General features: G+C 50.4%; 9 protein-coding genes across 9 annotated transcripts; 8 read left to right on the top strand and 1 right to left on the bottom strand.

Moving 5' to 3' along the window:
• Positions 1 to 1,743: 1,743 nt before the first annotated feature.
• On the top strand, positions 1,744 to 3,356 carry BJX67DRAFT_369762 (uncharacterized protein; the record flags this gene model as incomplete). The annotated part of the gene is made up of 2 exons (XM_071030809.1): positions 1,744 to 1,785; positions 2,112 to 3,356. 2 exons carry the CDS (start codon positions 1,744 to 1,746, stop codon positions 3,354 to 3,356), a joined length of 1,287 nt encoding a protein of 428 aa, XP_070890649.1.
• A 797-nt stretch (positions 3,357 to 4,153) lies between these two features.
• BJX67DRAFT_342775 (uncharacterized protein) lies at positions 4,154 to 5,323 on the bottom strand. Its single transcript, XM_071028074.1, has one exon. It carries the CDS (start codon positions 4,735 to 4,737, stop codon positions 4,429 to 4,431), a length of 309 nt encoding a protein of 102 aa, XP_070890648.1. The 5' UTR covers positions 4,738 to 5,323; the 3' UTR covers positions 4,154 to 4,428.
• Positions 5,324 to 5,372: 49 nt separating this feature from the next.
• Positions 5,373 to 6,716, top strand: BJX67DRAFT_342773 (survival factor 1 family protein). The gene is made up of 3 exons (XM_071028073.1): positions 5,373 to 5,400; positions 5,459 to 5,674; positions 5,727 to 6,716. Exons 1-3 carry the CDS (start codon positions 5,381 to 5,383, stop codon positions 6,637 to 6,639), a joined length of 1,149 nt encoding a protein of 382 aa, XP_070890647.1. The 5' UTR covers positions 5,373 to 5,380; the 3' UTR covers positions 6,640 to 6,716.
• Positions 6,717 to 6,849: 133 nt separating this feature from the next.
• BJX67DRAFT_342771 (uncharacterized protein) lies at positions 6,850 to 7,193 on the top strand. Its single transcript, XM_071028072.1, has one exon. The coding sequence runs from the start codon at positions 6,981 to 6,983 to the stop codon at positions 7,146 to 7,148; it is 168 nt and encodes a 55-aa protein (XP_070890646.1). The 5' UTR covers positions 6,850 to 6,980; the 3' UTR covers positions 7,149 to 7,193.
• BJX67DRAFT_342770 (uncharacterized protein) lies at positions 7,186 to 7,480 on the top strand. The gene has a single exon (XM_071028071.1). The coding sequence runs from the start codon at positions 7,251 to 7,253 to the stop codon at positions 7,443 to 7,445; it is 195 nt and encodes a 64-aa protein (XP_070890645.1). The 5' UTR covers positions 7,186 to 7,250; the 3' UTR covers positions 7,446 to 7,480.
• On the top strand, positions 7,461 to 8,417 carry BJX67DRAFT_342769 (uncharacterized protein). Its single transcript, XM_071028070.1, has one exon. The coding sequence runs from the start codon at positions 7,705 to 7,707 to the stop codon at positions 8,203 to 8,205; it is 501 nt and encodes a 166-aa protein (XP_070890644.1). The 5' UTR covers positions 7,461 to 7,704; the 3' UTR covers positions 8,206 to 8,417.
• Positions 8,418 to 10,536: 2,119 nt separating this feature from the next.
• On the top strand, positions 10,537 to 13,302 carry BJX67DRAFT_369756 (S-adenosyl-L-methionine-dependent methyltransferase; the record flags this gene model as incomplete). The annotated part of the gene is made up of 7 exons (XM_071030808.1): positions 10,537 to 10,685; positions 12,349 to 12,409; positions 12,465 to 12,505; positions 12,559 to 12,726; positions 12,826 to 13,039; positions 13,080 to 13,160; positions 13,219 to 13,302. 7 exons carry the CDS (start codon positions 10,537 to 10,539, stop codon positions 13,300 to 13,302), a joined length of 798 nt encoding a protein of 265 aa, XP_070890643.1.
• A 2,078-nt stretch (positions 13,303 to 15,380) lies between these two features.
• BJX67DRAFT_167098 (uncharacterized protein) lies at positions 15,381 to 16,965 on the top strand. The gene is made up of 2 exons (XM_071025027.1): positions 15,381 to 16,539; positions 16,594 to 16,965. The coding sequence occupies exons 1-2, from the start codon at positions 15,693 to 15,695 to the stop codon at positions 16,764 to 16,766; spliced, it is 1,020 nt and encodes a 339-aa protein (XP_070890642.1). The 5' UTR covers positions 15,381 to 15,692; the 3' UTR covers positions 16,767 to 16,965.
• BJX67DRAFT_342762 (uncharacterized protein) lies at positions 16,540 to 18,291 on the top strand. The gene has a single exon (XM_071028069.1). The coding sequence runs from the start codon at positions 17,257 to 17,259 to the stop codon at positions 17,752 to 17,754; it is 498 nt and encodes a 165-aa protein (XP_070890641.1). The 5' UTR covers positions 16,540 to 17,256; the 3' UTR covers positions 17,755 to 18,291.
• The last annotated feature ends 61 nt before the right edge of the window (positions 18,292 to 18,352 follow it).

Here is an 18,352-nt window from a genome sequence, read left to right as displayed (position 1 = left end):
TGCTATAATCTAGTGGAAATAGTTGCACTCTTCTAAGCCTTGGAAACCCATTTGCGACTTCCAGTATCCTGATTCCAATCCGTAGTGACTAGTCAACCATACGCTCACAATTTTTGTATACACGAAAGAGACGCAACTTATCATCGTAACCGCGACACACTTTAATACCTTCGAAGCATTCAATAGCATCTTACAGCACACTGGCGTCCGGCAAGATAGGCAGAGCGCCATATGTGCAAATTTGAGGCATTTTCCACCCTGTTGATATATCCCATCGCCACACTACGATGTGATCAGTGCACCTGCTCGGAAACCTGTCCAGCAATCTGATGGGACTCGAGATTGTGTACACCTCGTTCTGGCGGTCAAGGAGCGGTGGGTCCGGACCGAAGGTCATGGAGTCACAATTTTTTTGAGTTAGATGCTGCATAATGAAAGAAGATGATCTTCGGCCAAGCTTCGTTGTTCATGGAGGCTCCTAACAGATACCCTAGCCGTCAGTCGGAAACATGGAACAGAAATTCTGCGACTTCAGCGCGGCAGTGCCAGGATAGATAGATCTGATATTCCGAAACCCGAAGGCAAAGAAACGCGATCATGAATTTGGCGGTCGTCAGGTGAGTCAACTTATTTCCGGTCTGTTGCTCTCGCTAGCTCCCTTTTCAACCGAGCCCCCCGCTTACACCTCATCCGAATTATTAAGAAGGATGTGTTATCTCGTGGATGATCGGCTATTTTACTCTGGCAATGCCTGTAATTTGAAGCAGAGTAAGAGGAAATGTTATATGTTACGACGGCTAATAGGTGTCTTTCTGTCTGGGCGACGTATAAAACAAGATCCTTCCCTGTATTATTACTATTGTGGTTAGGCTTTAATAGGAGAACTGCTGGCAGAACTCGGGATTTCGGGCTTGGAAATCGTAAGTGATTTGATTTGCTCTATGACAGATCAGATCCATTTGGCCTAGCGAGACGGACCTGTACTGACTAGGGGTGCACTCGGTGCGGGTTCTAGATAAATAACCCACACCGCACCGCACCGCAGTGGTGTGGTGTGGGTTGACATCCCTAATGCTGACAGATGTTATGGGTCCTATAGTCCTTGTACAAACCATAGGCTGGAGCTCAGCAGGACCTCGCTTCTGCCACTATGCACCACCCCCCTCTATTTGTTAACACCAGACTGCTGCCCGACTTCCTATTCCTTAGCTACTCCATCTTATTCATACGACACGCTTAGATAGGAAGATCCATCTCTGTTCGTCCAATAACAGTATGAAAGGATGTAGCTTCTGTTGTAGGCCCAAGCTTCACCGTTGTTGGTGTTTATAGCCTCCATCAAACGCCTCGGTAATCGATTCACCATAAAGCCTACCGTAGAAATCTTGCTGGATACTACTAATACTTATCCTTCCGCCCGTTTTGCGTACAATGAGTCCTGTAAGACAATTGCCGTTGTATTAGGTGTTGTAGGCGAACACGACATTGACAGACGCAGACAGAGTCTTCGAGGGCGGGAATGGAACCACTAAAGCCAAATCCGAGGCACCTGCATTCCCCCAACCAGGGGTTCACCGCATCTTCTCCCCGCAAGAGACCAGGCTGCCATATAATTGCAACTCAGGTCTTTTTGGGGGTTGCAATGAATTGATACTCTTCCATCCGTCCTGAGTGAAATGGGACGGGAATCTCACCGTCGCGGGTCATCGACGTTCTACGGGGGAACGGATCGGCGTTTTGGCTATGGCTCCCTGTCTTTCAGAACTCCGAAACGCCGAAACAATTGTAAGCAAGCTAAAATCCAAAGAGTAGTTTACGCCAATCCGGAGCTATTAGTGGCGGTTCTTCTCGAGTGCGCCTGGAGAGATATCATTCAAGATTCTTTATCAAATTAACTATATGTTCTGCTCGGCATTACACTACACCCGTTGACATTTGCGTTGCGCTTGCGGAAAGGATTCAACGCTTCAAGGCTGTTTAAATCCATTTAACCAATTCTCTGAGCGACTTCTTGCCTGGTAGGCGTCAAGGAAGGAAATGAGCGAAGCAAACAAGGTCCAATTCCTTGAAATTAGGTCTTATATTGCAGCAAGGCTAACGGTGTCCTCAAGGTTCTTATAATTGGTGGTGGTCCTGTTGGGATCGCGGCTGCCTTGATTTTGAAGCAGAGAACCCATATTGCGCCGGTCATCTATGAAGCACAGCTTGAGCCAACCACCATTGGAGGCGCAATTAGGATTCCATCGAACGGTCTACGCCTATTGAGACGTCTGGGGCTGTATGAGGAGCTCGCATTACGAGGTTCAAGGGAGACGAATGTTGTTTTACATTCAGTTCAAGGCTTTGTCATTGGCCAGCTGGATATGATATCCTGGAGTGAAAAGAGAACCGGATTTGGACTGCTGAAGATCAGGCGATCCGATCTTATGGATGTCCTCTATGGAGCAGCCAGGAAAGCTGGTATTCAAGTTCACTTTGGCAGAAAGCTGGTGGAGATAGAGGAGGGCGATCAACAAGTAACGGCGATCTTCTCCGACGGAACACGCGGAACAGCCGACTTTCTCCTCGGCTGTGATGGCGTTTCTTCAAGCGTCCGCAAACTATACGTAGACTCCGACATTCAACCCGAATATTCTGGAGTAACAGACATCTACTCACTTGTTCCAACATATGATCGACCAACACCCGTGGGCATGCTCAGTGGCCTTCACGTCACCTTCACGGGTGCAGGAATGTTTGCAATCACGAGCGCTACCAGGTCAAGTGATGAAAATTACTGGTTTTTTTCTACGGCTTCCCCTTCTCCGGCGCTGAGAGGTACTTCAGACGGGAGGGAGGAGCAGAAGCTGAGGCATGCCGACGACGCTCAAGCAATATTACGTGATGCGTTGAAGGGTGGACAGGGAGAATGGGGAGATCTGCTCCGGGACTTTGCCGAGAAGAGCAAGACTGTCAGATTCCACCCTGTATTCACTCTTCCACTAGGAGGAGTATGGCATAGAGGGCGGTGCCTCCTCCTAGGTGATGCAGCGCATGCGATGTCACCACATTCCAGTCAAGGCGTGTCTATGGCACTCGAAGATGTGTTTCTCCTCTCTCGTTTACTGAACCGATCCTCTCTCCCGCTAAAGGACGTTTTCAAGACGTACGATCAGAAGAGAAGACCAAGAACTGAAGAGATCTACAGGACAGCAAAAGATCTTGGCAAAATGCGCAAGAAAACAGGTCCTTGGCAACTTTGGTTGAATGAACTGATCCTGACTATGGTATTGTACTGTTACGGTGCCTTGAACCTGCTGAAACTCGGCATCGGGCAACAACCAATGGTCTACGATATCGAAAAGGAAGAGCTCTAGACATACATTGTACATGTACTGTAACTCTACCTACTGTTCCAGCAGAATTAATAATCATTTCTCAGGTAGGATTTCCCTACTGCGGAGCAAATAAAACGTACTTGTTCTGAAATCCAGGGGATGAACCAGCAAACGAAGTGAGGGCTTGTGCAATGAATCGGTCCTCGGTTTTGGTCAGAAACATGATCCATGGCAAGTGGCTATCTTAGTCCAATTTGTCACAAAAGCGTGTTGGATATTTTACATATTGTAGATAGCTCATACTTATAGGTCCCCGCTGAATTTCCGGTTTCACTACTTCCCGTCACCTCCGACAAACACCTTCAAGACCGACATGGGTATATAATCTCACTAATGGGAGGTGGGTCAACCCAAAACCCATGGTTTAACAAGTCTACTTTCTATACTTCGTTTGACCTTAACAATCCATATTCTCTTCATCCTGTTAAGAATATCTTTAGGTTCCACCCTACGGATCGATCGGCAGACCCTAATCTAACATCTATCTAGCCTAGGAAAACCACAAGCTCTATATAAAAAACAAGAAGGCAAGGTAGAAAAGGCATTAATCTAAATACTAGATACCTAATAATAGAGGCTTATTAATACAGGAAGGCAGGGACCTTATAGTATTAAGAAATAATCAAGAATATAAGGTTGGGGGGTTTAATAATATCTACAACTTAATCTTCTAAAGTGCCAAGACATGCTCTACTAACCTATTTAAACTATTATATTCAGGGCCATATTAGAACTAGATGTCCTGTACCTTTAGATACCTAATTTTAATCAATATAGGCGTTTGTTAGTGGTTGAAAATCACTTCAAGATCTAAAAGCACGATCGAAATCAGTGGGCGTTGCCAACTCGCTTGGGAATTACGTTACCAAGTCTGATATTGTGCCAATCCAGTCGGCCCGCGTGGACAAAACGAACATATATTTTTGACCGGTTTTCTGGATTCGAATGGCAACAAAACTATCCGACTAACATTCAAGGTCGAATTCTGCAGCTTTTTTGAATATTACCTTCCTCCGCTTGTGTAGCTGGTGAGAGTTTGCCTGAGCAGTTTCTAACCGACGATTTCTCGCCCCTGGTGGCTTCCGGGCCATGGCGTGTTATTTCCGCTGCTGTCGATTTTCGTGGAGACAGATCCACCAAATGCGAGATAATCACTGCTTAGGTAGGTTTCACAACGATCCCACGAATCATTCACGGGGCGATGATACGGGCTTCCCCAGGGAGCTGTCTCAGCAGTGAGTTTGTTCCCCAAGTTGATATCACAGTGGATAATCCTTTTTCCATGGATGTACTTAACAGCTTCTGCAGCTTGTTTGCTATAGCGGGGTCCTTGGTCGAAAGAAACAGCAGGCTCTGACATGATGCGTTCTTAGATATTTCCGTTTGGCGGATACTGCAGCGTCAGACCATGCTCGTTGAGACCCTTTGAGGCGAGGATCCGCGGATGGCTTCCATGAATCGCGAGGATCTCAGCCTCTGTTTCTCAGGGGCACATGGGTACTTTAGTATAGTTGACTAATCCATAGGGCCAATGGAACTGTCACCACCACGGCCGATGATCTCGGAGACGCCAGGAGGCTAATACCGACGAACTTCGATTACTTCGACATGGGCAGGATGAACTGGCAGGTTACTTGAAGCAGTGGGGCAAACCTCCATGGATAAGATATGTCTTCCAGAACGGGGGATATTGGCACTTACAGTGTTTAGCCAGCCCTTCGGCATCACACTTTCCAGGCTTCCCAGTCCAAGAATTGTAGAGAAGTCCGAAAGCGGCCTTGGATAAAACTGTAATGCACAGACTCCACATCAAGGAGAACATCGTGACGCGACGTCAAATCCACGGCTACGGGGTGTTGATATAGCCTCACATCCCCATTCACAAGAATGTTGGACATTCCAGCTTGTCTACACTCCTTGGCTAGCCCGCACGTGACCACCGCCAACGAGTCTCGCCATCCGAGCTTCCGCTGCGAAAGTTCTCAGCCCCTCCAACAGCAACCATGAACTGGATCAAATCGACGTTTGTCTCTCTCGCACTGGTGTCCTACTGCCAGTAATTACAGTGCTAAGCATGGCAGACTCTCATATACCGTTGGCACCGCCGAGCCCGAGTATGGCCCTGAAGCCATCCACCCCGTAACCGTTCAAGCGGGCGACAAGCCATACTCGGTCTTGACGAAGGACGACCTGAAGTGGAAGGCGATGCAGTCGACGAATGTCGAGACGCAAGTTTTCTATCTCATTTCGCCGAAGGGCGAAGTGGCCTCTATTCAAATTATATACAATAATGTCGCGTGCGTCTTGACATTCTTGTTCGGTCCAATGGGCAGCGCTAACAGACCAAAGAGGACTGATGGTGACGTGCCAACTGAACGTCAAGATCTTCAACCATAACGGCAAAGAACACCTCTGGAACTCCGACCCACTCGAGAACCACTGCTTCACCGAGGATATGAACACCCTATTCGCCGACAACCTCTCCATCGCCCTCAACGCAGAGGGCGACGCCTACGAGATCAAGTCCGCCCGGAACGAAGCGGCTCTGATCGACCTCGTCGTCAAACGAACGGCACCCGGCTTCCAGATTGGCGAGGATGGAACCACATACTTTGGCACGGACCGGAGCAATCCGTGGGGAGAGATGCGACATCGGTTCTGGGCTCGGTCGGCGGTCACGGGGACGATTCGCACTGCGGAGAAGACATATAACTTTGGGACTGAAGGGGAGGTTGGGCGCGGGGTGTTTATCCATGCAATCCAGGGAATGAAGCCGCATCATGCGGCGGCAAAGTGGAATTTCGTCACATTCCAGACTCCGACGTACTCGGCGCTCATGATGGAGTTTACCACCCCTCCGTCTTATGCGTCCACGAGGGTGAATGTGGGCGGTATTGTCACCGAGAGCGGTGAGATCCTGTATGCGGGTGGAGATAATGGTGCGAAATATACAGAGACGAAGGAAGATCCTGAGACGCTCTGGCCCGAGCCAACGAGCGCGGAATACACGTGGGGGAGCAGGGACGGACAGTTCTCTGCCGTCCTGAAAGGTCCCCTTGGAGAGCGGCAGGACCGCATCGACGTACTGTACCATATTCCGGGCGTGATTAAGTCCTTGGTCGGAGGGGTCGTCGGTACAAAGCCTTATATTTACCAGTTCGCGGACGGCCCGAAAGACTCTCTCTTTCTCTCCGTCAAGAACGGCGACAAAAAAGTCGAAGAAAAGGGAACACTCTTCGCCGAAGCGACTTTCATCTCATAGCCTGCATCACATAGCCGTAATATAGTTAATACTAGTCTCCTCATCTAAAGCATCTTCTGAAAGGTGACAGCAACCCCATACAAACTCGACGTAACAACCCGCATCTCGTCCATCCACGGCCATCATCCCGCGGAAGGATCGTTTCAACGTGCAAGGCCAGGTAAGTCGACTGTTCTGTTTGTCAACATTCATGGACTGACTATTCCCTGCATTGTAATTGCTGGTGGCTCAAAGGCATAGGACGGGAACTCGCCTGGCAGTTGACCCTGCAAGTAACCATCGTCGCTTGAGGCACAGGATCGCTCGAGGACCTCACGAACACAAGACAGCTTGGAGAATCCATGGCCTCTCCCCAAAAACTACCAACGATCCTCTGCTGCATCGCCGACGGGACATCAGAGGAGATCAGCTTCTTCGTGGATATAGATCCGCAGCATATCGAGTCGTGCTTGGAGCTGCTGCACTACTCTTCCCAACTAGATATCCGTCTGCATCTCCTTTCTGTCTAACCCAAGGGTCTGATGCGCCATGCTCGCCAGTATCGAGGGGATCCCGTATACGCACAGCTTCCTCGGCAATATGATCTCCGTGAACACGAAGGCTGCCGGCATATGCGATGTGTGGATGGCGATATACAACTGTGTTATCTCCTGCTGCTGTTTCCCGTAAGCCACCACTTCTGTTGTTATCAGCTTCACGCCATATGGTCCGCGTGCCTGCTTCACCCGCGGAATCTGGAGGAGATGGTTGAAGGAGGGCGATCGAAAGCGCAGAGGCGAGGAGACAATGGGATGATGTCGAGATGATGGACTCGTATTCTCGCCGAATCCAGAAACTTGCGACGACACTAACAAGGCTGATCTCGTATTCGCACGTTGACCGTCCCCGGTTGGCGCAAATGGTCCATCCACCCGTTGTCGATCGTGTCTCGTCGGACGAACAATCGCCCCGTTGTTCGATCTTTAAAGGGCATCAACTTGCGGGGGAGGTGCGAGAGACAGACACTGCTCCAACGAAATACAACGATTTTCCAGTCCTCACACACTCTCAATAATCGAAGATACAATGTTCTTCCGCCCCGTCAACCTCCCCCTCCCGATCTTCATCGCTAACGGCACCCTCCTCGCCACGGGTCTCCACGTCGCAATCTTCACCCGCCTCCCATGGCCCTTCCACAGAATCAACATCACCACCAAGGGAAAGGACAAGGACAAGGATAACAAGGAGAGAAAACCCCTCGAACTCTTCGCCCCGTCCCCCACAACCCCGCGAATAACCGACACAACCACCCTCTTCGGCCTGGTCACCTCCTGCCTCATGGCGCCCTACTTCCTGAGCTCGTACATGCCCATCGAGGAGAACCAGTTCCTGGCCGTATCGGTGCCGATCAGGCTTGCTGCGAGTGCGTGTTTATTCGGGCATGCGCTTTTTCGCGGGGCGGGGGGGAAGATGAGTGTTGAGGGGTATTGGGAGTTTTTGGGGTTTGCGGTGTTGGACTTGGCTGCGTCGGTTCATGTGGGATATACGCTTGGGAGGTTTGATGGGGTTGTTCCGGGGTTCTTGTAAGGGTGTTGGATACCTGGTAAAAATATCGGATCTTCATTGCGTTTGAACATCAGTATGATTTTTCTGATGAGTGGGCTGGAGACGAGAAGCCGGACCATTTCATGGTATAATCATGCATTTCAACACCCAGCTCAAAAATTGTACAATACCCTCCTCACTACTCATTCCAGGCGGACTAATGATCAAAAACAAGAGGTTTACGATGTAGAGGATTGGATCTGAGTCTCTCGGAGTTCTATCACCGGCTTCCCTTAAAAAACCCCTATCGGCAAGTCTACGGGTTTGCAGACCCGTAAGAAATCAATTTCTACGGAGCCGAAACAGACTGGAACTGAAGAAAATAACGGTACAACATAGTTATCGGAGACTGGAATATATAAGTCCGATATAACTCCTGTATATGCACTCTTATGTCTTCCGTTCGCAGCAGCCCCGCCCCCCTCCCCCCTCCTCAGTCAAGAGAATCAACGTGGGTCGAGAATGGATGAGTGAATCGGCTCCACGGGAGAAGACTAATGAGAAACCATCCCAGTATCAGTAACAAAAACAGGGATCGATCTCCCGTGCGGCTCAAAACCCCGCATTGCCCGGGCACTTCGATCCATGCAAGGGGTGGGGGTTGCGGCCGTGGACCCTCGGGTCTATGCCAGCGTCCTCAGCCCGGTGGTTGCCTCGGACTCCGACAATAATGCCATTGTTCTTCGGCCGTATCAGGGTGCGTGCGCATCCTCGCATGCTAATAATGGCAACACAACACCTTGAAGGCAACAATTTGAAGGCAAGGCTGCCGGACAAGGCACCAAGACGGCCTCGTGTGGTGCGACTCTCGAAACGCTCGCCATCTCGCGAGGAAAGACGGAACCCCGACCTGAATGGATGGATCGATGAGCCTCGCTGGAGTAACTTTTGACTTTAGTCGGAGTTTCGCCGCGGAGTGGGAATGTAGGACCGACTTCGAAAAGACTCATTGCGCCTTAGAGGATTGGATTATCAATCAACCTTGCCGCCCCCACGGAGTACCGGAGCCGGGGAGACGGGCGCAGAGCCTCAAGAAGAGCCTCAGCCTCAGCCGCACGAATGGAAGCAAGAAACTGTCGATGTGCATTTCGTACCTGCCGATGCGAGTTGCCCGAGGCGACGCGGGTCGATCTGTGTACGGCGAATAAGAAGAATAATAACAATAACCGTCCCCATCTCATCCAGCCTCTCGCGCGCTGCGGATGCCGAAGGTGGGGGACCTAGGGATTGTCTAACCCTAACTTCACACAAGTAGGTATGCTTTTGCCCGGGTAAGTCGCCGTCCTCCAGTGGGGGTGTGAAGGCGTAGTAATGGTAAGGGTATACTGCGAATGTATCACAGCAGTGGGCTAGGGCTATCTGCCGCGTGCAAAAATTGGGGTCATCGTGTTCACACTCATCAAATTCTGTGCATTTGTGTAATCAACCTCCCCTATTATTATATTAGTATTTTAATTATTTAATTATACTTAGATAGTATTCTTATAAGATTTAATAATTTAAATAGCTTTAAAATTTATAAAAAATAGCTAAATTTATACTGTTCTTAAAGGCTAAGAAAAATTTATTACATAAATGCACATAATTTGGTGAGAGGTAAACATGATGGCCCCAATTATTGCACACGGCAGATTCTTATCGCAGTACTAGGCTTAACTTTATCACGGGGCTGCGTTGGGTACTTCTCAAAACCTGGACAGAGATTGATACATGGATCTCATGCCTACTCGGGCTAAGCAGTCGTCTAGAGTAACAGCCTATATGTCATAACCAGCCTGGTAAACATATCCTGACACCCTGTAACTTAAAACTGAAAGAGTATGCCAATCACCGCGCGACAAGAGTCACCTTCGTGCGCCAATGCGGTTCAGCGTGCTCCAGTAGGAACCAATCGCGCCACCCATGCTTCTTCGGGCTGGATACGTGGCATTATCAGCATTCACACACATGCATCGGCGGTCGTTGGCGGTTTTTCATGAATCCAGAAGGATCAATCTCGATATCGAATTTCCGATAGGGGTGGCCACAGCAAAGGTACAGCTCTGCCCAGGTGAGGCTGTGTGTTCAGATATAGTAGTTAGCGGGCACAGGACTCAAAACGACGGCTCGTAATAACGTCCACGGTTGGGATGGGGCGGACGTACTGCTGACCGAGATAGCTCCGGGGTCCGCTAAAGTAAAGAAGCAACCATTTATCCTGTGCCTTTCCGTGATCGCCTAGCCAGCAGTCAGAGATGATATTCATTTAGAATATGGAAGTACGTACACGTAATTACATGAAGAGACATGCATAGAGAGGCGTAGAATAGATCAATGGGTGAGCCGCTATTCTTCTCGAACGTCTCGCATAGATCGAGTACCCGAGCCCCCATTCATCCCCCAAACGACAACAACAACGACAAGGAGACGAACGATTCCCTCGACGATCTCCTGAACGTTCCCAACGCCCTTCCTCGAGAACCGTCAAGAGAGAACGTGCATCCTCCCCATTGGCCTCGCGATACGTCAAAAACCCAAACGAGGGGCGATCTCCGCCGAAGCTGTAGTAGAGACTTCCTCCTCGTCCCACGGTTATGCGCATTGTAGGTCTCCATATACGCGGCCTGGAAGTGGAAGTGAAGCTTGTCGCGAGGATCGATTAGTCCACGACATGACGACTGGCGCCCCGACGAGGCTACGGTTAAGGTTCTTACCTCGTTTGGTCCGATTCGGGCGATACCTTATCCACTGAGACAGGTCAAGTCAATGCAAAGTGCCGTTCAGGATGCGAAGAGCTGCGAAGGTCTTGCCATATTTTTTCGTGGAGTTGTCCCAAGGTATCCATGGATGAACAAACGATTTGCTCGGGAGAAATCAACATACGCTCTGTACAGGCGAGTCAGGGCAGCCAGTCGGGGTCCCGGGAAGGGCGCGAGAGGGTGCCAATAGAAAGTGTAGGCGGCGTGGTACAGAAACTAGGTCTGGCCGGCCGCGATGGCAAACAAGAAAGAACTGGAAGCGTTTGCGTCCATCTCGCGCGCTATGCCCAATAGTTGGTTGGGAGCGTGCTGCCGGTGGCCCAATGGACGAGTCGAAGAGTTAGTTGATTTCTCGACACCGACAGCGGTTCAAACAAGACTAATATATACGATGTTACAAGTTCGTGTGTACCAACGTTATGCGTTGAGAGAATATAGTATAAAAAATTCATATTCTGGGTGGGCACAGACATATGGCCTTGAAAAATAACTTGCCGACAGAACCACCATGTAAGACAGTAATAAACAACGTTGTTTGTGCTTGCACACCCAGCAAGGTTCTTGACCCGTCTGGCCTCCTGGTCCAGCCTCAACTTCCCCTCCAGCGCACTGCACGAGTTCCACGAGGGAATGCCTGAAAATCACGCTATTGGACATGGTTGTAATCCCCCAAACACGCTAGGATGACCAGCTAACCGCTCAAGTACAAAAGAGACCCATCCATGCACATCCAAGCTGTCCACTCCACCCCTGACTCTCTGTCCGGGCCGCTTGTCCCCGCTGTCAGCTCGGGCACACCCCCCACTGCACCGCTGATCCCCTGGGTTTGGCCTGAGGATGCCGTCGTCGTGTCCCCTGGTTACGCTTTTGTGACACTTGCTTCTCATGCACCCGATAGCCGCACAGAGCTTTGTCGATACTACCTAAAAACGAGGACAGATTGGTGGAACGTCCTACCTTTGACGCTGACCAGGTATATTGTCCTAATATTTCCACTTCTAGTCTCGGCTGTTCGACTCGCTGACATCTGACTCCCCACATTGCAGACATCCGATGATGGGTCTTCCGTCTCAGTGACGATTATCAGTCGTTAGTGCTGGAGATGATCATGAGTGCGACAGCCGAGTCGATGAGCTGATGATGCAATGGTGAATCGTTCGGACGGTTGGCCTCGCTGCGGAGCGGTATCCTGGATTATCGGTATGAGAACTGGAGATGATATCATGCATACCGTGCTGGGTCATATTGGTGCGTTGTGTGCAAAATCCGGCTATGGTTTGTATAACGGGGTCAGGGTTCCAGCGATGAGAGGCCTCAGGACCATCTGGACATAGGGTGAGCTGGACATCCGAAGGTGATTTCAGCTCGACAGCTGACTTGACCATAGACACCATGTTTATAACCTCAAACTCAATGGAAAGCTATACTTAGCGCCCATACAAGACTACGTCCAAATGAGCTCCTCTAGCTACATCCGTGTATCCTGCAGAACAGCAAACGCAGAAACTTCTCGACGTCGGGACAGGAACCGGAATCTGGGCCAAGTATACTCTTTGGCCTGACGATAATCGACGGGGCTAATAGTAGACCGTTGCAGGGAATTCGCAAACCTTCACCCTTCGCCCTCCGTCATCGGCACTGGCCTCTCCTCGATCCAAATCAGCTGGGTTCCGCCGAACATTCAATTCGAAGTCGATGACTGCTGCGATGAGGGGCTGTATGGCAAGGACGCTTTCGGCTTCGTACACGTCAGGGGATTTTACGGGTGTGCGGCGGACTGAGATGCATTCTATACACAGGCATGCACTTTACGGCCATGTACTCATTGTTAAGGTCGACCGCTGAGTTTCTGTCTTCTGGTCAGCGACATAAAGCCCGGAGGCTACATCGAACAAGTGGAACAGTCCGTTGTCCCCAGGTCAGACGACATGACGACCGACGGCACACTCTTTGAAGAGTGGGCAAAAGTCTCCCTGCAAGCAGGCGACGCATTCGGGAAATCACTCCGCATGCTCGATGAATCTCGCGACAGAAGGATCAAAGCCGGCTTCGTTGACGTCGTGGAGCGTCGGTTTAAGGTACCCATTGGTTGGCTGGGCACAAGATCCTCGGCTAAAGCAGCTGGGATTGTTTAATCGGCTGCAATGGGAGGAGGGGATCGACGGATGGAGTATGTTTCTGTTGACAACAATCCTCGCGGTACGTCTTGTTTGACCGTGGGAAGTTCATTGACACTTGCTGCAATCCGTGGAAACAGTGGAGCCGTGAAGAAGTAGAGCTGTACTTGACGCACACGCGTAAAGCTCTCCGCGAACCCAGGATCCATGCAGATCAGGAATAGCAAGTTTTGATGAATACGGGAGAGACATGGCTGCGGTACTGACAGTGGGAATAGTACTATGGTCGATGGCAAGAACCCAGAAAAGCAGACGTGGCTTGCCTCAGCTGGGTGAGGCGAGAAGAGTCGTTCCCTGTATCATAGGTTCAGATCAAAATTGTGAAAGTACGGCTGATTCCAAGGTTGATGGAGCTGAGAGAGCGCCACCGGCAAGGGAACTGGCATTTAAAGCCCATTCATTGAAGCCTGCAGCCTGCAGGAAAGAAGGCTCCCTGCTCGTCGTCTGAATGCTATTGGTTTCGCGGGTGCTTTCGAGCGCGTGGCTGTGCTCCACAAGACGGTGGCTAATCTTTTATGAGCCAGTCTTATATGCTCTTGAAAAAGGACATGTAACATTTTGAGGCTCTCGCCCTGTAATTGGTTCAATGCGACAGCCTTGTCCATGCGTCTGTGGCGATTATAAAAACGGGGGCAGCCACCAACAGGATAACAAGTTCGACGTCAACACGACCAGCGCATATCTTCAACCGAGCTGGGCTCAGTGTCTCAGCTCTTCAGAAGGCGAATTGGACACAGAGGAATATCATGATTCCCTCCTGACTCGGCAAACGACCTGAATCGGGGCTTCGCGAGACCGTGGCTGACCTGGCATTTGCGAGCCTCCCCTGCTCGCCGACCACTACGGGCGAAGATATCGGTGTCCATCTCACCCAGGCGCATCACTGCCGCAGGTTTTCCTTCAAGCGGGTCCAATACCACTGACATCGCCTCCGCTGCAGTCAGTCTTCAAGCAGATGACCTGTTACTCCATAAACGATTTCGAATGGAGCTCGGCAACGGTTGGTAAACCTGGGCGGGTCGATGAGAACAGGGTAGCCATGCATATAGCCTGTCCAGTTACGAGGAAAGGAAGGCCCTGGATGGGCCCATACGTTGCAAACCCGACCACATACCCACCTATGCAGAGGGGCATGTGAAACAATGCATCAAACACTAGGAGTCCACTGCTCGAATACACGTACTATGCTGCAGCATGTTTGTCACTGCATGTTTACTGTCTCACGCTTTGGCATTGATGAGGCTGGTATGACTCTTATCCAGGCTTGCGTTACTGGGGTAGAGTCAACCACACTGACTTCCAGATGAGCCGATCGCCATAACACTCACTTCCAGGACGGACATGGTTCGCAGAGGTGGCTCTTCCACCGTCATGACACAAGGTCTTCTGAGGATTCGCCATCTGCTCCGCAAGACCAGCACCTGTCGTGACATAAACCCCGCTGGAATTTCTGATCATGGAATATCGGTATGGTTGGAGGGATGCAATGACCCAGTGAGCTTCTGCCATCGGCTAAGGGTTGTTTACGGCCTTACAACCTCTGGGTACGCCCAATATCAACCCATGTCTCGACATTACGTGTTAAATGCGCCGGAGAAGGCGTGGGAGCGCAACCTCATCGCCACAACCTTGTCGATGGGTCCAAAAGCCGCTCAGACATTGGAGTTTTACGGGTATTTCAGTAGTTAACTAGATGTTTCCTAGCCTAGCCGAGTATAGGGTTTCGCACGCGGTTTCCATGGTAGTTAAAGGCGACGGCGCGCCCACATTGCGCCAATGATAAGAAAGAGCTTCGCCGTCGGGCGCTGTGACTTCGACAGGGTGGGTTCCCAGGAGACAAAGACCAGGACAATTACAAATACCTGGGTACCTGTAGTCCTGTTCTCAGAATACTTTGTTAGGAGAGGGACATCGATTGGTTACGAAGAAAGGCACACCTGCATTCCCTTGAGGTTTCGACACTGTGGTTGGGGGCTAAGGCTGAGGGTGGCATGGATCGAAGTCTCGGCCTGATCCGCCCTTTTGCCCTTTTTACCCTCGCGAACGCAGCTAGGACACCCTTTCATGAGTCCCAGGTTTTACGACGTTGATAGCCCTGTGACGTGGCCGCGTGATTTCCAGGTTGTGTCAGTTGGCTGTAATGGTAGGTCCGTGAAATTTTCGTACTGGTGGGGGGTAGTAGTAGCCTTGCGGTATTTCGAAGATATGGGGAGGTGGACTTGACTCCAGCGCTGCCTGGGAGAAGCCCCCGAGAAGCAATGCTCAAGAGCCCCCTCGCTGGGGTTTGCCTCGATACGAGGAAGGAAGGCATCTATCCTTATTCTGGGAGGAGTCAACGCCGACCTTCCCAATGCATTCTATCTCTTGGTTGCGCAGCCCCAGCCATTGCAACGTCTCAAGTTCGAGAGCCGCATTCCATGATCTATGGGTATAAAACCGGCTTTCCCCTCTCGTTTCCATCCTCAACATCTCAACCCATACGTCTGAGCCCCCACAGTATCCGTCTTTGTTGTTGTCTGTGCTTTCCTTCTGCTTCTACGTTCACGTCTAGAAAATGCCTGGCACATACGTTGAACCGCCTACAGAGCAGGTCTCGTTCCCCTTCGATCCCAGCCCTTTGCAGAGAGACTATCTGCCCCTGTTCAACCAGAACTTCACCCCGAGGTATCTGTACCGCCTCGTTGCCCCCCAGACTGCTGGTACCACCTCAAGCTCTGCCGTTATTCCCCCTTCTGTGCAGACAAGTCCGCCAGATATCTTTCATCTTCCTGCCCCGAAAGCCGCCAATCTTCTGCTGAACCACCTGCTCTGGCAGCGCGGCCATGAGGATGGGTGCAATCTCATGAGCTGGACAACCTCACTGCTTTTTGCGCTTCAGTACGCTTTGTATCGTCACCGCAAGGACGGTGACGATCTCCGATATATCTCTCTAATCATTATAGATACCACCCTATTCCCAGCAGGGACATTCATACAGGACATGGAAATTATGCGCTGTTTTCAAGCTGCCGACACGAGAATGCAGAAATTTGTTGAATACCGACAGACTGAATACTATTTCGGAGAGTATCTTACCCAAGGCCGACTAAATGTCGAAGGCCGGTGCGTGTGCACCCCAGTCCAGCGGATGATTAGCTTAGGGCTGTTTGAACTGCAGCCAGCACTAGCAGACACTACACAGTGGCATTGCTGGCCGAAGAGGGTCCTCGACTACCGAGAGCTCTTCACAAGCGCAAGATGCGTTCCGGCAACCGAGGAGGACGTGGAGATAGCCGTGGACATCGCGACACAGTGTTTTGGAGGGAAGTGGACGGCTCCCGGGGTCCTCATGCTTCTTGCTTTGCAGCCACGAAAGCGGGCTGATAAGATTATTGGGGAGGGGTTTAAGTCGAGGTTCACAGGTTTGTGTGATGTACTTCCTGGTTGAGTTGAGCATGAGTTAAGAGACGACGCAGAGGCGGAGATAAAGGAAGCGGCTTTGCATCGGGTCAAGATCGAGAGCAGGCGCCTGCCAGAGGTTGCACAGTTCAAGGTATTGGTTGCATTTATTCAAAGGATCTATTCGCTGTCGGAATACGAAACTGTTGTTCGATCCGTGCAGCGACTTTCCGTGGACGAAAGTGAATAGAAGGCGTGAACACAACCGGGAGCGACGCTTACCCTACAGCAACATCTGCGTGGTGGATTTTTTATAATTGTCAGTTTGTTTGGATGGTTGATCTAACACGAGTTCAGCATATGGTGGCTCGAGTGACCTTTGTTTGATATTCTAGATTGGGTTCATGATGCTTCTGTGTCATCCGAAGTTGATATACACCTCTGGGTACCTAATGTTGACAGTCCAATTTGTACGCACGATCATCGTCCTGTTCTAGATATGCTGTATCCCCCGTTTTCTCCCCTGTCTTGCGAAGTCTCTGACGAAGCGATGACTCCTCAGTATCCGCCGCGATCCGCTGACACGGCCAGCAGACCCCTCGAAGACTAACTGTCAAATTAGACACAGCTAGCCCCAAGGAACATGTCGAGGAATGCCTTGGAATACGTCATCGCCGCAAGCTGCAATCAATAGGAGGTCTGTCCGATAATCGCAGACGCATCAACCAAAAAGACGGTACATGACGCAAGGGCCTATCTCGGGCACAGCACCTCCAATGCTACAACCCCAGCCTTTTAGTTCGATGAAGGAGCTGGATCCCATTAGGCACCCACTTTTCGATGTGCTGGCACCCCGCGCAGTGATCATCCCGATCCCAACACGTCGATCATTCTGGCGGTGTCTGTCGAGATGGTATGGTTCACGATCACTGTCCTCCGCGCAAGTGAACAAGTGGACCAGTGAAGTTAGTTCGCTCAGTTCCTTCCTTTTGCAGCCTGAGGCCCTCGTTGGTTTCGATATCGAAATTGAGACCAGTTCGCCTTGCTGGGGCTGTGCTGTACTTGTGGTGGGTCGAAAACGTGGCCATCCCACCCTCTCGTTGCCCTGGAGTGAGGGGCATCTTGACTCGGAGTATTTTTCCGCTCGTATTTCCACATCCCCATCAGCTCATATCGAGACGGTTGTTGCCCATTTCCGAATCCTGGGTCGTCAAATGGTGCTTTTAAGAGGCCCATGAAGATCTACAACTCGCTGCGCTCTATACGTCCTTTTTCCCTGCCCCTAATACACGAAGTATCTTTCATCTGTCATCTACTCTTGCGGAAGTTGTTCTGGGACTAAGGTTGATATTAATCTCCAGCGGCGTTCGATTCTGCATGACACTGGGTACCGTGATAAGATTCAATGAACAACGCGATGAGTCACTCTCAAAACGCTAATGAATTCCTCCCTTCCATTGAGATATGAGACCTCTTTGTCGAACTTCGTGCTCCTCTCTTTGTCTGATGTCTCGTTTGACGTCCCTTGTAGGTTCACCCGAGTCGCGATGGTGAAAGGCGAGGCCCTAGAGGATTATAGATCTAGTTTGTCTGAATAATGACTACTAAAGGGATAACTAAATGATAGTTTAGATACTAAGCAGTTGAAAGCATATATAAACAGCCTCCTAAACTACAAACTTCCAGCTATATTCATTGGAAAGACGTCACTTCCTGGGTAGGTCCTTTGTCAGAAAGCGTAGTTAATGAAGATTTAACAAGCCCCTTTGAATGAGAAAACCTTCTTTCAAGTTCAATCATCCTCTTTCTGTACAAGTCATTAAGAGTATCAGTTCT

The sequence above is a fragment of the Aspergillus lucknowensis genome (assembly GCF_044049455.1).
Source record: "Aspergillus lucknowensis strain CBS 449.75 chromosome Unknown BJX67scaffold_3, whole genome shotgun sequence".
Lineage (NCBI taxonomy): Eukaryota > Fungi > Ascomycota > Eurotiomycetes > Eurotiales > Aspergillaceae > Aspergillus > Aspergillus lucknowensis.
The sequence above is the reverse complement of the archived record's forward strand: the minus strand, read 5'-3'. Positions and strand labels throughout refer to the sequence as shown.

Excerpts from the sequence above, each read along its gene's own strand:
- BJX67DRAFT_167098 (XM_071025027.1), top strand. The coding sequence starts at position 15,693 with ATGCCTGGCACATACGTTGAACCGCCTACAGAGCAGGTCTCGTTCCCC. Across the intron at positions 16,540-16,593 it reads GTTTAAGTCGAGGTTCACAG|AGGCGGAGATAAAGGAAGCG; the intron begins GTTTGTGTGATG and ends GAGACGACGCAG.
- BJX67DRAFT_342762 (XM_071028069.1), top strand. The coding sequence starts at position 17,257 with ATGACGCAAGGGCCTATCTCGGGCACAGCACCTCCAATGCTACAACCC.
- BJX67DRAFT_342770 (XM_071028071.1), top strand. The coding sequence starts at position 7,251 with ATGCGATGTGTGGATGGCGATATACAACTGTGTTATCTCCTGCTGCTG.
- BJX67DRAFT_342769 (XM_071028070.1), top strand. The coding sequence starts at position 7,705 with ATGTTCTTCCGCCCCGTCAACCTCCCCCTCCCGATCTTCATCGCTAAC.
- BJX67DRAFT_342771 (XM_071028072.1), top strand. The coding sequence starts at position 6,981 with ATGGCCTCTCCCCAAAAACTACCAACGATCCTCTGCTGCATCGCCGAC.
- BJX67DRAFT_342775 (XM_071028074.1), bottom strand. The coding sequence starts at position 4,737 with ATGTCAGAGCCTGCTGTTTCTTTCGACCAAGGACCCCGCTATAGCAAA.
- BJX67DRAFT_342773 (XM_071028073.1), top strand. The coding sequence starts at position 5,381 with ATGAACTGGATCAAATCGAC. Across the intron at positions 5,401-5,458 it reads ATGAACTGGATCAAATCGAC|ACTCTCATATACCGTTGGCA; the intron begins GTTTGTCTCTCT and ends TAAGCATGGCAG. Across the intron at positions 5,675-5,726 it reads ATTATATACAATAATGTCGC|AGGACTGATGGTGACGTGCC; the intron begins GTGCGTCTTGAC and ends AACAGACCAAAG.